The sequence below is a fragment of the Bubalus kerabau genome, chromosome 1 (assembly GCF_029407905.1).
Source record: "Bubalus kerabau isolate K-KA32 ecotype Philippines breed swamp buffalo chromosome 1, PCC_UOA_SB_1v2, whole genome shotgun sequence".
Classification (NCBI taxonomy): domain Eukaryota; kingdom Metazoa; phylum Chordata; class Mammalia; order Artiodactyla; family Bovidae; genus Bubalus; species Bubalus kerabau.
The window spans coordinates 200,103,006-200,122,547 of NC_073624.1; the positions used below are offsets into that span (position 1 = coordinate 200,103,006).

The 19,542-nt window shown below is 41.8% G+C and overlaps 1 protein-coding gene across 1 annotated transcript in view; it reads right to left on the reverse strand.

Moving 5' to 3' along the window:
- The window catches only part of SNCAIP (synuclein alpha interacting protein), a 163,550-nt gene that overhangs the window by 57,942 nt on the left and 86,066 nt on the right, over positions 1–19,542 (reverse strand). The window contains exon 3 of the mRNA XM_055549763.1: positions 9,174–9,246. Within this exon, the coding sequence (XP_055405738.1) occupies positions 9,174–9,246 (73 nt within the window). The remainder of the gene's footprint in view (positions 1–9,173; positions 9,247–19,542) is intronic.

Sequence of the window (19,542 nt, forward strand, 5' to 3'; positions counted from 1 at the left end):
CATGGTTAATTGTAGCTTTTACCTACCATTTAAAAAATAAATTATGTCACCATTATAATTATAATTTTGTTAAAGAAAAATAAAAAATGACTAACATGCTCACCTATATGCTTTACTGTATGTAAATTTTTACTGTGGTTAAACAAGACATTTGTCATAAATGTTAGATTCTTTGCTGTATCAGGTTGAAGTGTTCATTTTCTTGCCTGAGATCTTAACAAATCTGTTTCGCAATTCTTTGAGTTCATTTTATATTAGACCATGTGAAATGGATTAGTCAGCAGGCTTTCAATTTAAACTTTTGTACCAACTTTCGTTTTCATGCTTTTAGGGAAACCTTAATAATATATAAACAAGAGGTTTATATATTTAGCATCATTAGCTATACCACAGCAGCACTGAGAGGATAAATTTCATGTCAATGTATTATTTTTGGTGCTAGCCAAATCCTTGAAAAGTCTTAGAAAACCATGGATTTTCAAATGTTCAGGGTTTTTTTTTTTTTCTTCATAAAATTTGCATGCACAAAGGCTAAAAATATAGCAAATTCATAAGGTTTCTAAATAAACATCCAAAATGACTTTTACCAGATACTAACTGGTTCCAAATAGGAAAAGGAGTATGTCAAGGCTGTATATTGTCACCCTGCTTATTTAACTTCTATGCAGAGTACATCATGAGAAACACTGGGCTGGAAGAAGCACAAGCTGGAATCAAGACTGCCGGGAGAAATATCAGTAACCTCAGATATGCAGATGACACCATCCTAATGGCAGAAAGCAAAGAGGAACTAAAGCGCCTCTTGATGAAGGTGAAAGAGGAGAGTGAAAAAGCTGGCTTAAAACTCAACATTCAAAAAGCGAAGATCATGGCATCCAGTCATTACTTCATGGCAAATAGATGGGGAAACATTGGAAACAGTGATAGACTGTTGGGCTCCAAATCACTGTGGATGGTGACTGCAGCCATGAAATTAAAAGACTCTTACTCCTTGGAAGGAAAGTTATGACCAACCTAGATAGCATATTGAAAGGCAGAGACATTACTTTGCCAACAAAGGTCCATCTAGTCAAGGCTATGGTTTTTCCAGTGGTCATGTATGGATGTGAGAGTTGGACTGTGAAGAAAGCTGAGCGCCGAAGAATTGATGCTTTTGAACTGTGGTGTTGGAGAAGACTCTTGAGAGTCCCTTGGACTGCAAGGAGATCCAACCAGTCCATTCTGAAGGAGATCAGCCCTGGAATTTCTTTGGAAGGAATGATGCTAAAGCTGAAACTCCGGTACTTTGGCCACCTCATGCGAAGAGTTGACTCATTGGAAAAGACTCTGATGCTGGGAGGGATTAGGGGCAGGAGGAGAAGGGGACGACAGAGGATGAGATGTCTGGATGGCATCACTGACTCAATGGACGTGAGTCTGAGTGAACTCCAGGAGTTGGTGATGGACAGGGAGGCCTGGCGTGCTGCGATTCATGGGGTCGCAAAGAGTGGGACATGACTAAGCGACTGAACTGAACTGAACTTTAAAAAGTATGATTTTTCTTTACTCATTGTCATACCAGTGATCTTCTCTACTATTTAGGTACTGAAATCCTTTCAGTGTCTCTTCTCAAACACACCCCAAGGCCATTTATTACTGTTACATAACCAAGTTTCCCAACCTTAGCACAACTAAGTTCTCAGATGCAAAACTGCATTAATATTTATCTGCCTTCTTTCATAAGAAAATTATATGAACTGAGTAGATACATACTTGTAAGAATCACAAGACGTTTAAACCATGAATTGAAACAAATGTGTATTTGAGTGTCCAATTAATTAAAAGAAACTCGAAGTCAATGAAATTGAATACATTTGATTTGAATACCATATGTTGATTTAATGCATTTAATCCTCATATGGAGGAAATGGAGAACAGAGTTAACACTCCATGCCTTGTTTTGTCGTCCTTCCCTACATGAGGAACAGGGATTAAGCAGAGAAAACATGCAAATGTTTTACAAATAACTCTCTCTTATAGGTTCAAAATTTTCAGACATAACATCCTTGGTGCTAATCCTTGCCTCACACCACTAGCCATGCACGGTTCCTCAGATCGTAACTATTCTTCAGCTGTTAAACTTCATAGGGGCTCTGCAGTCAGTAGACTTGCCTTCAAATGCAGAACTCTGGGCAAAGTATTTGCTCTCTGTGAGTCTCAGTTGCCTAGTCAATAAAATGGGCATTTATTTTCCTTATCAATAAAAAGACCATTAGTATAGTCTTTCCTGTGAGAATTATTTTGAAAGTAAAAGTATAAAGTGTTTGTTGACCAGTCATGTGCAAATCTTTGCAACCCTATGGGCTGTAGTCTATCAGGCTCCTCTGTCCATGGAATTCTCCACATAAGAATACTGGAGTGGGTTGCCATTCCTTTCTCTAGGGGGATCTTCCTGACCCCGGGATCAAACCTGGGTCTCCTCATCACAGGCAGATTCTTCACTGTCTGAGCCACCAGGGAATTATTCTGAGGACAAATAAGCTGTGTACAGAAGACCTTGCCTAATACCTGGTACACTGAGCACCTCAAACATACTGGGAAAGCTCAGTAATACCTGGACAACTCCGAAAACACCAAAGTTTGTTCTCAGGCGTCTAAGCCCTAGTTGTTCTTCTTCCTCCTGCCTTCCTCTGGTATCTGCAATTTCTTCACATTTCTTTTCAAAACGTTTTTTGCTGACAAAAATTCCGTTTAGTCATACAGTGGCTCAGACTGTAAAGAATCTGCCTACAATGTGGGAGACCTGGGTTTGATCTCTGGGTTGGGAAGATCCCCAGGAGGAGCACAGTTGACAGTATTACCCTGTCAGGGAAAATACAGATTTTAATAGGAATCCATGCCTTTGGCTATGGGAAGGGCACTCAGAGCAGACTCGTGGTGTCAGTGAGCAAATGGAAGGCGCAGGGAGCCTGCCCCAGACCTCTGGCAGCACTCGGCCATTTGCATTTTCAGAGTCCATGTGGAGCTGGCACAGGGCCCAGGGATGAAAAGCGGGTAACCCTGGGCTGTATGTCTCATGGAGAAGCTTCCAAGGGCCACCAACAGGGTTCATCTGAACTCCTGCTCTTCTCGGAACACTTGGAAAAACAGGCAGAAAGGACAGGCACTGGTTGTGCCTCTGCAGCCCACTAGGGGTGGCAGGAAAGGTGTGTGCTAAGTTCTGAGGCTGATCAGTGGGGCTGACAGGTTCTGATCAGATCACATGTGGGGAGGCCTCAGGTACAGTTCTGGGTGCACCACTTTTAAGAGGGATGCTGATAAATGAAACGTCCACAAGAAAGCAAGAAGCCTGAGCAGGATACACTCAAAACTGGGGAGGGAAATTTTAGTTTGGAGAAGACAAAACCAAGGGTGACTGCCATCTCCAAACACTTAGTGGCAGCACCCTTGCCCAGGAGGAACGGTCCTTCTCTAAGGTTCCAAAGGAAAAATCAGGTATCAGGATGGACATCTGAGGGCTGCTGATTCTGGCTGAACAAAAATTAACCACTGATTTTGGCTGAACAAAAACTAATCTCTGTGAATAGGTGGCTTTGTGAGACTGTGAGCTCCCTGTCACTAACATGATGGAGTATAGGCTTGGATGATCCCATCAGCATAGTAACCAACACTTTCTAAGATCTGATGGATTTGGGACTACAGTAGTATTACTTTTAGCCTTTTAAAAACTCACTTATAAATAATCAAAACATTTTTCATTTAAATTTAAAGAAGAGTTGAAAGAATAAAAAAAGTACAAAGAACACATGTATACTCTTTACCCATATCCATCAACTGTCAACAATGTACCCATCTGCTTTTATTATCTGCTCTTTTTCACTTTCTCTCCTTTATAAACTAGATGATTTTTAGGGATCCTTCTTTGACTGAGAGTTATGACTCTAGGCTTCCTTCCAGGTAATCAGATCAGATCAGATCAGTCGATCAGTCGTGTCCGACTCTTTGCAACCCCATGAATCGCAGCACACCAGGCCTCCCTGTCCATCACCAACTCCCGGAGTTCACTCAGACTCAGGTCCTTCAAGTCAGTGATGCCATCCAGCCATCTCATCCTCTGGCATCCCCTTCTCCTCCTGTCCCTAATCCCTCCCAGCATCAGAGTCTTTTCCAATGAGTCAACTCTTAGCACGAGGTGGCCAAAGTACTGGAGTTTCAGCTTTAGCATCATTCCTTCCAAAGAAATCCCAGGGCTGATCTCCTTCAGAATGGACTGGTTGGATCTCCTTGCAGTCCAAGGGACTCTCAAGAGTCTTCTCCAACACCACAGTTCAAAAGCATCAATTCTTCGGTGCTCAGCCTTCTTCACAGTCCAACTCTCACATCCATACATGACCACAGGAAAAACCATAGCCTTGACCAGACGAACCCTTTGTTGGCAAAGTAATGTCTCTGCTTTTGAATATGCTATCTAGGTTGGTCATAACTTTCCTTCCAAGGAGTAAGAGTCTTTTAATTTCATGGCTGCAGTCACCATCTGCAGTGATTTTAGAGCCCAGAAGAATAAAGTCTGACACTATTTCCACTGTTTCCCCATCTATTTCCCATGAAGTGATGGGACCAGATGCCATGATCTTCGTTTTCTGAATGTTGAGCTTTAAGCCAACTTTTTCACTTTCCTCTTTCACTTTCATCAAGAGGCTTTTTAGTTCTTCTTCACTTTCTGCCATAAGGGTGGTGTCATCTGCATATCTGAGGTTATTGATATTTTTCCCGGCAATCTTGATTCCAGCTTGTGTTTCCAGTCCAGCGTTTCTCATGATGTACTCTGCATAGAGGTTAAATTAACAGGGTGACAATATACAGCCTTGACGTACTCCTTTTCCTATTTGGAACCAGTCTGTTGTTCCATGTCCAGTTCTAACTGTTGCTTCCTGACCTGCATACAAATTTCTCAAGAGGCAGATCAGGTGGTCTGGTATTCCCATCTCTTTCAGAATTTTCCACAGTTTATTGTGATCCACACAGTCAAAGGCTTTGGCATAGTCAATAAAGCAGAAATAGATGTTTTTCTGGAACTCTCTTGCTTTTTCCATGATCCAGTGGATGTTGGCAATTTGATCTCTGGTTCCTCTGCCTTTTCTAAAACCAGCTTGAACATCAGGAAGTTCACGGTTCACATATTGCTGAAGCCTGGCTTGGAGAATTTTGAGCATTACTTTACTAGCGTGTGAGATGAGTACAATTGTGCGGTAGTTTGGGCATTCTTTGGCATTGTCTTTCTTTGGGATTGGAATGAAAACTGACCTTTTCCAGTCCTGTGGCCACTGCTGAGTTTTCCAAATGTGCTGGCATATTGAGTGCAACACTTTCACAGCATTATCTTTCAGGATTTGGAATAGCTCAACTGGAATTGCATCACCTCCACTAGCTTTGTTCGTAGTGATGCTTTCTAAGGCCCACTGGACTTCACATTCCAGGATGTCTGGCTCTAGGTCTGTGATCACACCATCGTGATTATCTGGGTCATGAAGATCTTTTTTGTACAGTTCTTCTGTGTATTCTTGCCACCTCTTCTTAATATCTTCTGCTTCTGTTAGGTCCATACCATTTCTGTCCTTTATCGAGCCCATCTTTGCATGAAATGTTCCTTTGGTATCTCTGCTTTTCTTGAAGAGATCTCTAGTCTTTCCCATTCTGTTGTTTTCCTCTATTTCTTTGCATTGATCGCTGAAGAAGGCTTTCTTATCTCTTCTTGCTATTCTTTGGAACTCTGCATTCAGATGTTTATATCTTTCCTTTCTCCTTTGCTTTTCACTTCTCTTCTTTTCACAGCTATTTGTAAGGCCTCCCCAGACAGCCATTTTGCTTTTTTGCATTTCTTTTTCTGTTTTTTTTTTGCATTTCTATTTCCCGGTAATTGGAGTTTAGAATAATTGGGATTCTGTTGGCAGTGCTCTTAAGAGGTCTTAGCATAAAACCTGAACTCCATGTTCCTTGACTCACAGGGCCCTGTAGAGTTTGACCCTCCCTTAATGGCTCCCTGGCCTCATTCTCATTTTGATCGCTCCCCCACCCCTCCACAGCCACATTGGTTTTCTTTCTCTTCTGCATCCACTAAGCTGATTTCTGACTCAGAGGTGCTGTACTTGCTAGTTCCTCTGCCTTGAATGCTCTCCACTGGCTTTCCCATGGCTGGGCCCTAGGAACACTCCCTGATCCCCAAAGTCTTCTCTCTTCCCCACTATAAGTTACTTTGTCACAAGCCTCGCATCACCTCATCACTATTGGGAATGATCTGGTTTATATATTCATTTGCTTGCCTTTGTCTGTCAACCCCCAGGATGTAAGTGCTTTAAGAACAGGGCCTTGTCTATACCTTGTTTATTACCCTGCCTTCAGTGCATAGGACAGAAAACACACAAGTTACTTGAGGAATGAATAAATAAAAGAATGAGTGGCTCCAAGAACATCTATCTCATCAAAGACTTGTTAATACCAGGATGGATGTTACTATTTGAGGGCTTACACAGAAAGTGCCTAGCAGACTTAAAGGTAAAGAGACATGTCTCTATTGGGTGGGGTATGTTCACAGTCACGAGAAGTTTAGGGGAAGGTTCCCCCATCCAGAAGACGTGGACTTTTCTCAGGAGCCAATGTGTCTTCTGCTGCCATGGGTTTGAAAGCATTATCATAACAACGGAGATCTGCAAGGGCTCCTGGAGCCAACTCCTCCTAGGTTGTTGAAACAAGAAAGACCTGGGGCTGGGGTAGGGGGGCAGTGCGGGGAGCTGGGGACTATTTCTACATCTGAATGCCCATGGAACTCATTGAGACTGGCTCAGTTCTTTCAGAAAGGGAAGGTGAAAACTGTACTATATTGAGATTTCTTTCAAAGGAGTTCACAGATAATTCTACAGTGGTGCTTTGGAGAGATTGATTTTTCGTGTGTTTGTTTTTCTAAGATCGCTCTTGCTCTGGGGGAAGTGTTTTACCAGCCTCCAAATGGTCCATCAAATTGGAGGTATACATGTGATTCCATTAAAGAGGCCTGAGTTTTTCCCTGAAACATTCATTTCTTGTCAGGTCTAATCATTGGTGATTACCTTGAGCATTAGATGTTTGCTCTGGGTGAGTCTGAAGGCATCTGAACTTGAAATTGGCCTCCTTCTCAACCACAGAAGAAATCTGTAACATCGCCTATTGTGGAAGTGGCTACAAGGCACATGACCTGGAGAGAAATGGAATAAACCACCCCCAGGAAAATTATTTTTAAAAGCTTCGGTTAATTCACTTAACTTGGTAAGCAAGAGAAACTATTTAACAGAGAACAAATTTTCCACTTCACTGGTGAGGGAAAATGCTAGCTTTTAAAGTTTTAAAATATCCTGAAATTAAATTACTATTCCTAAGTCTAGCTATCTGATAGTATAAGGAATGTATAAGAGACCAGACTCCAGAGAAAGACTTCCTGGAGTTTGAATCCCAACTCCGTATTGTAATTGCTGTGTGACTCTGGGCAAGATAATTAACTTCTCTGCTCCGTGCCTCAGTTTGCCCATCTATATAATACAAACATCCTAATGGTACTTAGTTCACAGGGATTTTAGGATTGAGTTAACACAAGTAAAGGGCTTACCGTTGTACCTGGCACATTAAGCACTACTGAAGTGTTTGCTATTAAGTCTTCTTTCTTACTCTCCATCTTCAACTTTAAAAAAAGAAAGAAAGAAAGAAAATCTTCTCCAAAGTACCTTCGGATACATCACCTAATTTTGATACTAACAGTAGCCTAGCAACACTGGCAGAAAAAGTTTCTTTTTTTATTTTATAGCTAATGAGTCACAGGCTCAAGGTGGGATAGAGGGTAAAGCGCTGCATGCTGACTCAGATGGTCTTGGACTCTGAGGCTGGGGGCCTGTCCACTGAATCTGCTGCCTTTGTCACTGATCACAGGGTTCAACTCTGAATCTGGGGATGGCTTTTAAGGAGGCACATTCTGGTAAGTCTTGTGATCAAAGCCTCTGTTAACCCCATAGAAACTTGAGTGTGCTTGAAATTAAAAAAAGAAAAAATTAATAGAGGTAAGTGAAAACTTTTATTTGCACTTCAAACTATATTCTATGACGATTCTGACCCAGACAATGAAACATTACTTTCACTCACACAGAAAAACACAGAGATAAACAAACCTAGATAGACGAATTATTTTTCCCACCTCATCTAAACAAACTGTCGATAGTAAACAAACGATCCAGAACAAAAGTAAATAAGCTTTGTACAGTCGTTTCAGTTCAAAAGGCCTAGAATTCTCATAGCTGTATAGGTAGGACGATCTATTTATTTTCAAACACGATGCACCTAATTCAAGGATTATCTTAAGTCTCCCATCATCTGCGGTTCTTAGGATTCTAGTTACTATCAGAGGTCCCGCTTTGGCAAGGTTAATGGTGATGCCTTAGAGTAATTAGTTGGAAAAATAACAAACATCATTTCATAGTTTAATGCTATGGTATCATTCCCATCAATATCCTTTTTTATTTTCATTTTTTGCCCATCACAGAGAGAAAAGCAGAGAGGCTTAATTTGATTTTCAGAAGGAAAAACAATCCTGAATGTACTTTTATTTTGGTCAAGGGTGGGGGGTGGTGCAAGGAGAAAAGGTCAGCCAGCTGGTTTTCATCTATATGCCATAATTCTCTGTTTAGTTTACACTATTAAACTCCAAAGCTTTGCTTTAATCTTAACTGTTACAGTATGCCTTACTGCAGATTCTATCATGTCGCATCCCTGATAGGATTTCAGACTTTGGCAAAGCACCATCCCCCAAGTTGGTGCTTGCCATCTGGGTAGTAAACGTATCCAACATTTTTTCATTGGCGCCTGCATCATTATGTTTTGTCACCAATGGTTTCTCGGGTTTGCAGTAAATTGCTGCGTATACTGTGGTTTGGAGCCACCACGATGATCGCCTACATTTATTTGTATACAACTGGGTCCTCATCAGGGCCTCCCTGTCCAGTTAGTCTCTGGAGGATGACCTAACATCTGTTTGTTGGGGGTGGGTGGTGAATGGAGAAGCCATAAAAGAAGAAGAAAACAGAAAGCAGGAGCAACCAATTTGATGGGGGAAGAGATTCCAGGAGGAGTCCCCCACACTCTAAAAGGCAGGTTAAAAAGAGATGAGTGAAACTTACCTGATCTGTCTTCGTTTTGCGAATCACATCTTCGGCACAGTTCCGGGATGGTCTTGAGTGATGTGACTGAATACTGAACAGGAAGCCAGAGGAAAAAGAGTGTAAAGTAACAATTTAAAACAAGAGCATTACATTCACTCAACTGGCCAGAAAACCAAAACACAAGAAGTGATACTTGAGTACAACATGTGTGTCCAGAAAGCCTAAGTTTACACTAAATGGGTTGCTTGGTGATCTGGCTATAGCCCAGACTCTACCTATAAACATGTAAGTAGATGCAGATTAAAAAGAGGTCTGGACAGTCCTTTAACAAATGAGGTGGGGTGTAGCCAGCAGATATTCTATTTCTTCTGCTACTTGTGGAAGATGGATTTTTCTGAACCTTGACAGTTTCCAGAAGATGGCCATAATATTTGCACTCTGAATCCTAAGAGTGAATCTATGTATGGAAAAAAAAAGTCAAGAAGAGGAGCACCCGGCTTCCTACAGCATCCAGGGTAGCCAGGATCCATCTCTCCTGAACTACAGAAATGTCCCTAATGCTGCCACAAATCATACTATGATCTCCATGGGAAATATCAGGATAATGCTATGAAAAGCGAGAAGAGCATGGTTCTGTTTGAAAGCTCATCTGTTTCACAGATAGATTAGTCTAAATTGAAAGAAACCACCCTTCAGGCTCTGTCCCAGCACCAACTCAGGGGCTGCTATCAGGATGATAGATTATGACATAAAGGGGCATAAAATCAGAGGAGCTACAACAAATGTAAAATCAATAGTTATAATGTATAGGAATGACATTTGATGCCAATTAATCTTTCTTTGGAGAAGGGTGTTTTAAAACAATGTAAATAGGATGAACTCTTTCTTTAATCAAAGGCCAAGTCAGGGACTGTCTTCAATCATACTTTAATTCATAATATATAGCTTCCTAAAAAGTTTACTCTGCACCTTTAAGAACGACGCTCTTATGTAAATGAGCATGGATTCTGAATGACTTCATGTTGCAAAACTGGGAGGGGGATTGAGAAAAACAAAAACATTTAATCTAAAAGAAAAATGATCACGAGAAACTCATTAGGATTATTCCAGCATTACAAGTGAGGGATGTGTATTTGGGACACATTCGTCTATAGGAAGGCGCTGCAGTTAGCTTGATGTTGATGGATGAAGCAGTGTCTACACTGAGCTCCCCCACGTCCCACCCCTGCACTTTCCATGCAGTACCAGGACAGCAAGACAGAGGGAGGGGCAGTTGGAGCTATTGTCAGTTTGCCAGTTGCACATCACAAACAAATTAAATTTCCAGTACTTCCATGTGAAGAATGAAATCTCAGATGACTAATTAGCGAAATGACTCTTACCTGTCTGATGCAATAACATCCTGTTTATGTTGGCTATTCCTCAGAGACTACAGGTGTTTTAGCAAACCCGTTCACATCCTCCAGGGAAGGAGGACGGCCTCTTAAGCCAAAAATGAACTCCAAGGAAGTTTTTCCCCTTTTACGTTAAGTTCTCTGGGAGTAGGAGGTAACACAGGTACAGAAGCATTTTTCTTGTTACTAATAAGTTACCTTCTGTTTCTGGTCAAGTACAAGCTCTCTAAGGAAATCTGGTAGCTTCCTGAGGCCAGCTGGTACAGGTTAAATAATTACACAGTCTGTGATTCAATTAAAACTGGGCCTTTTGTTTCAGCTGCCATCAACTCCATGAAAGCACCCTTTGGCAAAGTCTTACCCTCTCTCTCTTTTTTCCCTGTTCTTCCGAGGCAAAATCTCAGACAGGAAATTTCAGATTGATCATGTTTAAATATAGTCAATGGTAAATTCAATAAGTTGCTCAGTGGGCCTAATGGTAAGTATTTGATTTAACTGGGTATGCTGCTATCTGCATTTCCAGCCACATGTATCCTAACTGCCACCTCCCATCCCACGTCAGAAATGTCAGAACCTACGATTTATTAGCTGCACCTTCAGCTCCTCCAGTGTGATTGCAATGTACCTTCAGCTCCTCTGATGTGATTGCAAAGGTCCACAGTATGCAATCACTTTTAATTTGATGAGGTTTCCATTTTAACAGCCCACAGGATGCCTGGTTGGTACAGGGACTGAGCTCCGGAGATGAGCCTGGCTGAGCCCCAACCACTGCCTCGATCTGTTTCACTTCTGGTGGCTCTGCCTCTCACCCACAGGCACACAGGAAGTCACTTTTGGGAAGGTATCTATCTTAATTCTTTGGGAATATGGCATTGTAGAAAAAGTCATGTGCTTGCTCCTGGTCATGGAAATAAATAGTAATCTAAGACAAAGATGATGTGTTGGCCAGAAAATCAAAGTTTTGGATAATTAAAAGAATATATGGAATGTCAAATTCAGCAATGACTCTAACCTACACTGTGAATAAATCTATAAGAATGCACGAGGGAAAAAAAAATCAATTTGTGGATTTGTTTCAGCAAGTACCCTGCTCTTTGGATACAAGATAAAACTTAAGAGAGTGCCATACAGATGGTTAAGTTGTGATATGAAGAGATACAGCAGAAATCAAAATTCACAAAACTGACACACAAAATAATTTTCATATCTGCAAATCTGGGAATAAGCAAACAACCCAGGAAATCTCCTTTCACAAAGGCACTGTGATACCATCTGGGAGCTGAGAGGAAAGCTTTCCCAGGACGTCACCCAGGTTCACAGGACAGATGGCTTTTTATAAGGAGCTGTTAGGTCACCAGCCCACCTATTCTCAGGACAATGGCCAGCTCCCAGGGTAGCCATGACTATTATTTTGGCCCTAAGAGAACCAAAGCCCTGTATCTTTCCTGTGTCTTGACCCCAACCCAAGCCTTTATATTGTGTTCCCTTGATTCCTATTATCCTTGAGTGACAAGAGAGGAGAGGGGGCTTGGAGATGGCCGAAAAGTACTATATTTCCTATCTCTGTGTTGCATTCTAATTTTTCCTTTTTTTTTGATTCAATATTTTTGATTCAAACTTCTTTTCCACTCCTCCAGCATGCTCCAAGGAAAGCCCCTGCCAAAGACTGAACAGTTGCCTCCACTTCTTCCATGTCCCTGTGCATTCAAAGTTTAGTTTCCCTTCAGTTCCTTTACTCTGGGGGCCTCCTTGCCTGCAACGCTTTCTTCTGGCCGGGCAAATGCTACTGTTCCTCAAGGCCAGGGTTTCACAGAGTTCTACATTCTCTGTGAAACCCTGCCTGATTGCTTCAGCCCTGACTGAACATACTCTTCCGAAGAAATTAGTTAATTATTTAAAATTGAAGTATAGTTGACTTACAATGCTGTGTTCACTACTGCTGTGTATAACAAAGTGACTCAGTTTTATACATATACATATATACACATTCTTTCTCATATTCTTTTCCATTGTGGTTTATCATAGGATACTGAATACAGTTCCCGCCAAGGACTTTGTAGTTTATCCATTCTACATATACCAGTTTGCATCTGCTAATCCCAAACTCCCAATCCAGCCTCTTCCAACCCCCTCCCTCTTGGCAACCACCAGTCTATTTTCTGTGTCTGTGATTCTATTTCTGTTTCATAGATAGGTTCATTTCTGCCATGTTTTAGATGGATGCAACTAGGGACTATCATGGGCTTCCCTGGTGGCTCAGCTGGTCAAGAATCTGCCTGAAATGCAGGAGACCTGGGTTTGATCCCTGGGTTGGAAAGATCCCCTGGAGAAGGGAATGGCAACCCACTCCAGTATTCTGGCCTGGAGAATTCCATAGACTTTATAGCCCATGGGGTCACAAAGAGTTGGACATGACTGAGCAACTTCCACTTGACTTCACTTCACTTTTCAGGGACTACCATGCTAAGTGAAGTCAGTCAGAAAGGGATGCTTTTCTGCCCTTGAAAAGAAAACCTTGTTGTGTGCTCTGTCATTCCCCTGTGCTGTTTTGGCTCCCATATGTGCCTGAGGGAAAGGATGATGTCTTTAGTATATATGGATGGCACACAACAACTTATTCACGGTCTGAAATGCTAAGCTATACACACATGTGATTAATCGTGGGACATAATATTATAGACGATCAAGCAAGTTCTTTCATATTTAGGTTGTAAGTGGGAATTCCTTCCATGCTTCTGTACTTGCTCTAAAATTACTTAGCTTTCTAAAATGTAAGTTTGACTAGGGTGCTTCTCAGTTTCAAATCTTCAGTGGCTCTGCCCTGCCCCTAGAAGAATGATCAACAGGCCTTAGCATGGCATGGGCAGCCTTCCATGAGCTTAGACTCATCTCTCACCATTGTCCTCTTCTGGTTGCAGTAATACTAAGTTTCTTGTGGATCCCTCATAATATCTTCTCTGATCCTCCCAACTGGAACTTACCTCAGCTTTCAAAGTGTGGTAGCCACACCAATGGCATTAACACCATTTAGGAACTTGTTAGGAATTCACATTCTTGGGCCCCACTCCAGAAACTCTAAGGCAGGGCCCAGCAATCCAGGAAAGACTGACAGCAGGGGGACAAGGGGGCGGCAGAGGATAAGATGGCTGGGTGGCATCATCAACTCAATGAACATGAGATTGAGCAAACTCCAGAAGGTAGCAGAGAACAGGGAAGCCTGGCGTGCTGCAGCCCATAGAGTCATAAAGACTGGGACACAACTGAGCAACTGAACAACAGCAGCAATCTGTTTTTACAAACCATTCAGGTGATTCTGATGCCTAGTGAAGCTCAAGAACCACTGTTCTTTATTTCTTTATCTTGGCCATATGTTCAGTACAGAATCCATCATGTGACATTTCATCTATACCTTTACATAATGTCTTTCTCTGCTTCCTGAGGGTATGGACAATATTTTATTTACCAGAGACACTAGGTACTTACTGAACTGAGTAAAATGAATTTTCCTAGGTAGCTCATGATATTGGTGGCAATACTAATACTAATAATGGTATTGCTAATTTATATAGCACTAATCTTAAGACGTGCACGTTAGTCGCTCAGTTGTGTCTAACTCTTTGCAACCCCATGGACTCAAGCTCATCAGGCTCTTCTGTCCATGGGATTTTCCAGGCAGGAATACTGGAGTGGGCTGCCATTTCCTTCTCCAGGGCATCTTCCCTGGAGAAGGACCAGGGATCAAATCTTCCCGACCCAGGGATGGAATCCAGGTCTCTGCATTGCAGGCAGATTCTTTATCCTCTGAGCCACTGGTAGTATTCAGTAATATTTATATAGCACTAATCATCTTAGAAAATGCCATACCTACCAGCCTAGCAATGTAATCAGGACTTATTTAAAAGAATAAACACTTCTAATATATTCACAGCATGAATGGCAGCTGATGCCTTAGCCTTTCGTACAGAGACAATGGATTTGGAGCCAGAAGCTCTGGATTCAAGTCCTACTTCTGACATTTATTAACTCTGTAGTTCTGGGCAGAGAAATTATTTCTAATCTCTGAAGCTCAGTTTCTTTATTCAGAAAACACAGATAATCAGATGAGATCATGTAAGTGAATCTGCAAGCTATAAAATGGTGTGAAATGTTCTGGTCTCTTCTCTCTAATTCATCTTCCTTGTGTGTACCACAGCTCTTCCCTCCTCATCTTTGTGCCTCTCATGATTCGCAGTTCAGGAGATCAAGACTTGAGAACTGATGAGCCAGGAAGAGGAGGGGCCAGGCTGGGACTGGAAAGGAAAGGAAGGACAGCCCAGTCTGTCTCAGCACTTTATTTCACTTCTTTGGTCTTTCCTTCCAAGAGAACCCATGCCCAAGAACAGACACTGAAACTCAGCTTCACAAACTACACAGAGTTGCTATGAGGTTAAGATGATCCTACACATCCCAATGTTGTCACTCTGCCATGCAAAACAGTTTGAACGTGCATGGGATTCATAATTACAGGCTGTGACTTCTACACTGGGCTTTGGGGACCTCTGGCCACCCTACATACTATTCAGGGCTGAAAAGCTTTGGCCCTTGCTCCTGAGAACTGGAGCCAGTTGGGTGAATGAGCAGACATTACTCAAATGGTCATGAGCCACAGAAAATGAAAGAACTAAAATCCTAACACCTTTTCAAGCTAGAGACTTTTAAGCAACTAAGGCCGCATTGAGTTTCCAAAAGAAATAATTAGGCCAGTCATCCAAACAACTATCCTGAAATTCATGGTTTCTCACGTGGCTTTCCAAAATTTAAGCAGGCATCTACACAGTCACACACTAAAAATGACAAAAATGTGTACAAAGCTGGTAGGGAAAGCAAAGGCACACAGCTGAACAGAGACTTTCAGAAGCGCAATATTTTCCTAAAACTGTGACCTCCTCTCCAATGGCCCAACTCAAGGGAGCAGCGTCCTGACTTCACGCCCTCCCTAACAGATCGTGCTCTGTTTTCCCTTCTCTGAGGATGTGGTACTCACTCCACACCTTCATCACACTAGCCTGCTGTTACGGCTCAGAACTCATTCTCTCCCATCTCCTCGGACTCATGCTCCGCCATCACCCTCTCTTCTCTCCTTCTCCCAGCCACTCTCTCAACATCAGCTCTCTCTTCTGATCCTATAGAATTAAACAAGCACCCCCACCGCCTCAAGACACACTGCCTCCTCAGCTGGTCATGGGTGGAGTTTCCTGCTCATGTGTTCACAGCCATCGTTTTTGAAAGAATTGCCTTGGTTCCTGTCTCCACTTCCTCAGCTCTGCATTCACCCCTCCAGCCACAGCGCTGTGGTATTTGTGCCCTCACCCACAGGCATTGCTCTTATTGTGGCCACCAATGAGTTTTAACTGGAAAATCCAGGGGCACTTTTCAGGCATTGCTGTTTCTAATGACCTATTTCCCACGCTTGACCATTGTAAGTAGTCCTTTAAATCATCCCTCCCCCTCTATCTCCCTGAGTTTCCTCTTATATCTTTGAAAACTTCTTTCCTGTCTTCTTTGGAGAAGCTTCTTTTTCCTCCTCCCTCACAGGACACACTTCTGCACAGTTCCTTTCTTGGGACATTCTTCCCTTTTCATATTCCATGCTTCTCAGGTGACCTTACTGATTCCCACAGTTTCAACCATTAGCTCTGCATAGTATAGACACTGGTCATCTACATATTCATATATATATCCCGTGCATGGAAATTCCTAAAGAGAATGGAATACCAGATCACCTTACCTGCCTCCAAAGAAGCCTATATGCTGGTCAAAAAGTAACAGTTAGAACCAGACATGGAACGGTTTGGTTTAAAATTGGGAACGGAGTACATCAAAGCTGAATATTGTCACCATGCATGTGCAGTCCATGGGGTCACAAAGAGTCGGACACAACAGAGTGATTGAACCAACCTAAGCAGAGTACATCATACAAAATGCTGGGCTGGATGAATCAGAAGCTGGAATCGAGATTGTGGGGAAAAATATCAAAAACCTCAGATAGGCAGATGATACCACTCTAATGGCAGAAAGTCAAGAGGAACTAAAGACCTTCTTGATGAGGGTGAAAAAGAAAAGTGAAAAAGTTGGTTTAAAATGCAACATTCAAAAACTAAGATCATGGCATCTGGTCCCATTACTTTATGATAAATAGATGGCGAAAAAGTGGAAATGGTGACAGATTTTCTTTTCTTGGGCTCTAAAATCACTATGGACAGTGACTGTACCATGAAATTAAAAGATGCTTGCTCCTTAGAAGAAAAGCTCTGACAAACCTAAATAGCCTATTAGAAAGCAGAGACATCACTTTGCTGACAAAGTTCCATATAGTCAAAGCTATGGTTTATCCAGTAGTCATGTACGGATATAAGAGTTGGACCATAAAGAAGACTGGGTGCTGAAGAACTGATGCTTTTGAATTGTAGTGCTGGAGAAGACTCTTCAGAGTCCCGTGGACAGCAAGGAGATCAAACCACGTAATCCTAAAGGAAATAATCCCTGAATATTCATTGGAAGGACTGATGCTGAAGCTGAAGCCCCCAAACTTTGGTCACCTGATGTGAAGCGCTGACTCATTGGGAAAGACCCTAATGCTGGGAAAGATTGAAGGCAGGAAGAGAAGGGGGCAACAGAGGATAAGATGGTTAGATGTCATCACTGACTCCATGGACATGAGTTTGAACAAACTCTGGGAGATAGTGTAGGACAGAGAAGCCTGGTGTGCCACAGTCCACAGGGTCACAAAGACATAGGGTTGGACATGACTCAGTGACTAAACAAATCCCATGTGTGCATGCTCAGTCACGTCCGACTCTTTGTGACCCCATGGATGTAGCCCACCAGGCTCCTCTGTCCATGGGATTTCCCAGGCAAGAATACTGGAGTGGGTCGCCATTGCCTTCTCCAGGGGATCTTCCTGATCCAGGGATTGAACCTGCATTTCCTGCATGTTCTGCATTGCAGGAGGATTCTTTACCATTGAGCCACCTGGGAAGTCATATATATCTCAGTCTGTTTTAAATATATAATTCTTTCCACCATTCAGACTCTATTAAAGAAAATTATTATAAATTATCCTGTTTTAAATGCATTTTATTTTTGCTCTTACTCCTTGTTTTTATCCTATGTTCCAAGAGGTATTTAAAAAATTGATGTGTCAAATTCTTCCATGCTAAAACACTGCTTGCGGTTGGTATTTGGGAAAATTCAGTAATTCTCTCTGACCATATTAGAAGTACACCAGAAATGACTCTATTGTAAGGTTAATATGTACAGTCAGACAAAAGATGAAAATCCACATTGATGAGACCACAGAATTGAATGATCCTCTTCTACTGCAGGGAGTGGTCATGGATGGGAAAGGACGTGGGTGAATGAGTGTGGCTATAGGCGACCAAGGGGTTGAGCAGAAGTCATTTTTCAATTCAGTAGTTACATACTTGGATTCTATAGCTAGACTGCACATGTTATAGCCTGACTTCACCATTTTCCAGCTAATTAATCTTAGTTACTCAATCTCTCATATTACAAGTTTCTGTAAAATAGGTACTAATGGTATCTACATCAGAATATGGCTGTGAAGATTATGAGGTAATAATGAAAAATATCAGGAATGGTGTCTGATGCATAGCATGTGTTCAAAAATTGTTAGTTATCATTATTATTTAATTAAAAAGTATAAAAAATGAGCACTTAGAAATGAAGCTAAAATAATGGTAACTATTGAGGCAAAAATTACAAACTATGAAAAATTTAGAAAGCAAGTTATCTTACAGTAGAGCAGATGACCAACTACAAGCCTTATTTGACTTCAATGATTGTGTACTTTTAATTGTGAGCCAATAATCAATCACTACCAAAATATAAAGACTGACTTCAAGAATGGAGTTTGATACTATAATTAATTGTGACCTACGATTTAAGTTAACCTGACATTTCATAATATGCTCAACTGTTATCACAGGGTATGGTAAACTCTGTGAGAACACAGGACACATCTGTGTCATTCACCTCAAGTCTAGAACCATGCCTGGTGCACTGTTAATGTTTAATATATGCCTGTTGAGTAGACTGGTATAATATGTACTTGTTCATAAATGGTAAACGGTTTGCATAAATAACCTGCATAGTCAACTTAATAAGTGTCATGACTTGGGCAAGATGAAAACTATTTCCAGAGTAAGAGAAGGGCAAAACAGTAAATCAACCAATTATTCATTCTGCTAGGAAATCACTCCATATCTATAAGATTGCTCTCTACCTTCTCAGGTAGGGATGTCAGTCAGGTCCAAGTTTGGCATCTGGGGACTTGGGTTCTAGGCCTGCACTCTAACACTAGTTATGGGACATAAATTTGAAATTAAATTTTGCCTGGATTAGATTATTTTTAATTCCTTTCCTGGCAGGTATTAAGAAAATGGTAAGACATATATAATATGGTGAGCTGGAGAAGGGACCAATGAGAGGTAATTGAGACTTGGATACAGGACACTACAAAGAGAACACTGCCAAAGTTGGGGCATTTTGAAGAGCCGGTGAAACAAATCCTACTGAGAAGAACTTTAGAGAAGTTTGAACAGAAATAAGAGCAGGGTGATGGCTCGAAAGGGCAGAGACAGCGAAGAGATGGAGGCTATCTGAGGCCCCTAAACGTCTTAGTAACCTTCTAGGAAGCACCAAGGAAAGATAACAGGGTTTTAGAGCCGTGCTAGAGAGGAGGGACAAGCAAGGTTCTCTGTACCTTGAGTATCTTTCTAAGATTTTTTTCACACCTAAAACTGGAACAAAAGCTGTACTCCTTACCCACCCCGACTCAGTGCCTGGTCCATGTGATAAGCCCTTCAGGCCCTTTCTCAAGGTCTCCCACTACCCTGAAGCACTTCTTGGTCAGAATGTAAGGAAATCTGGAAAGTGTCAGTGGGATGAGTTGAGCAAAAGGTGATGTACACATGAAGGGGGCAGGGGGGCTG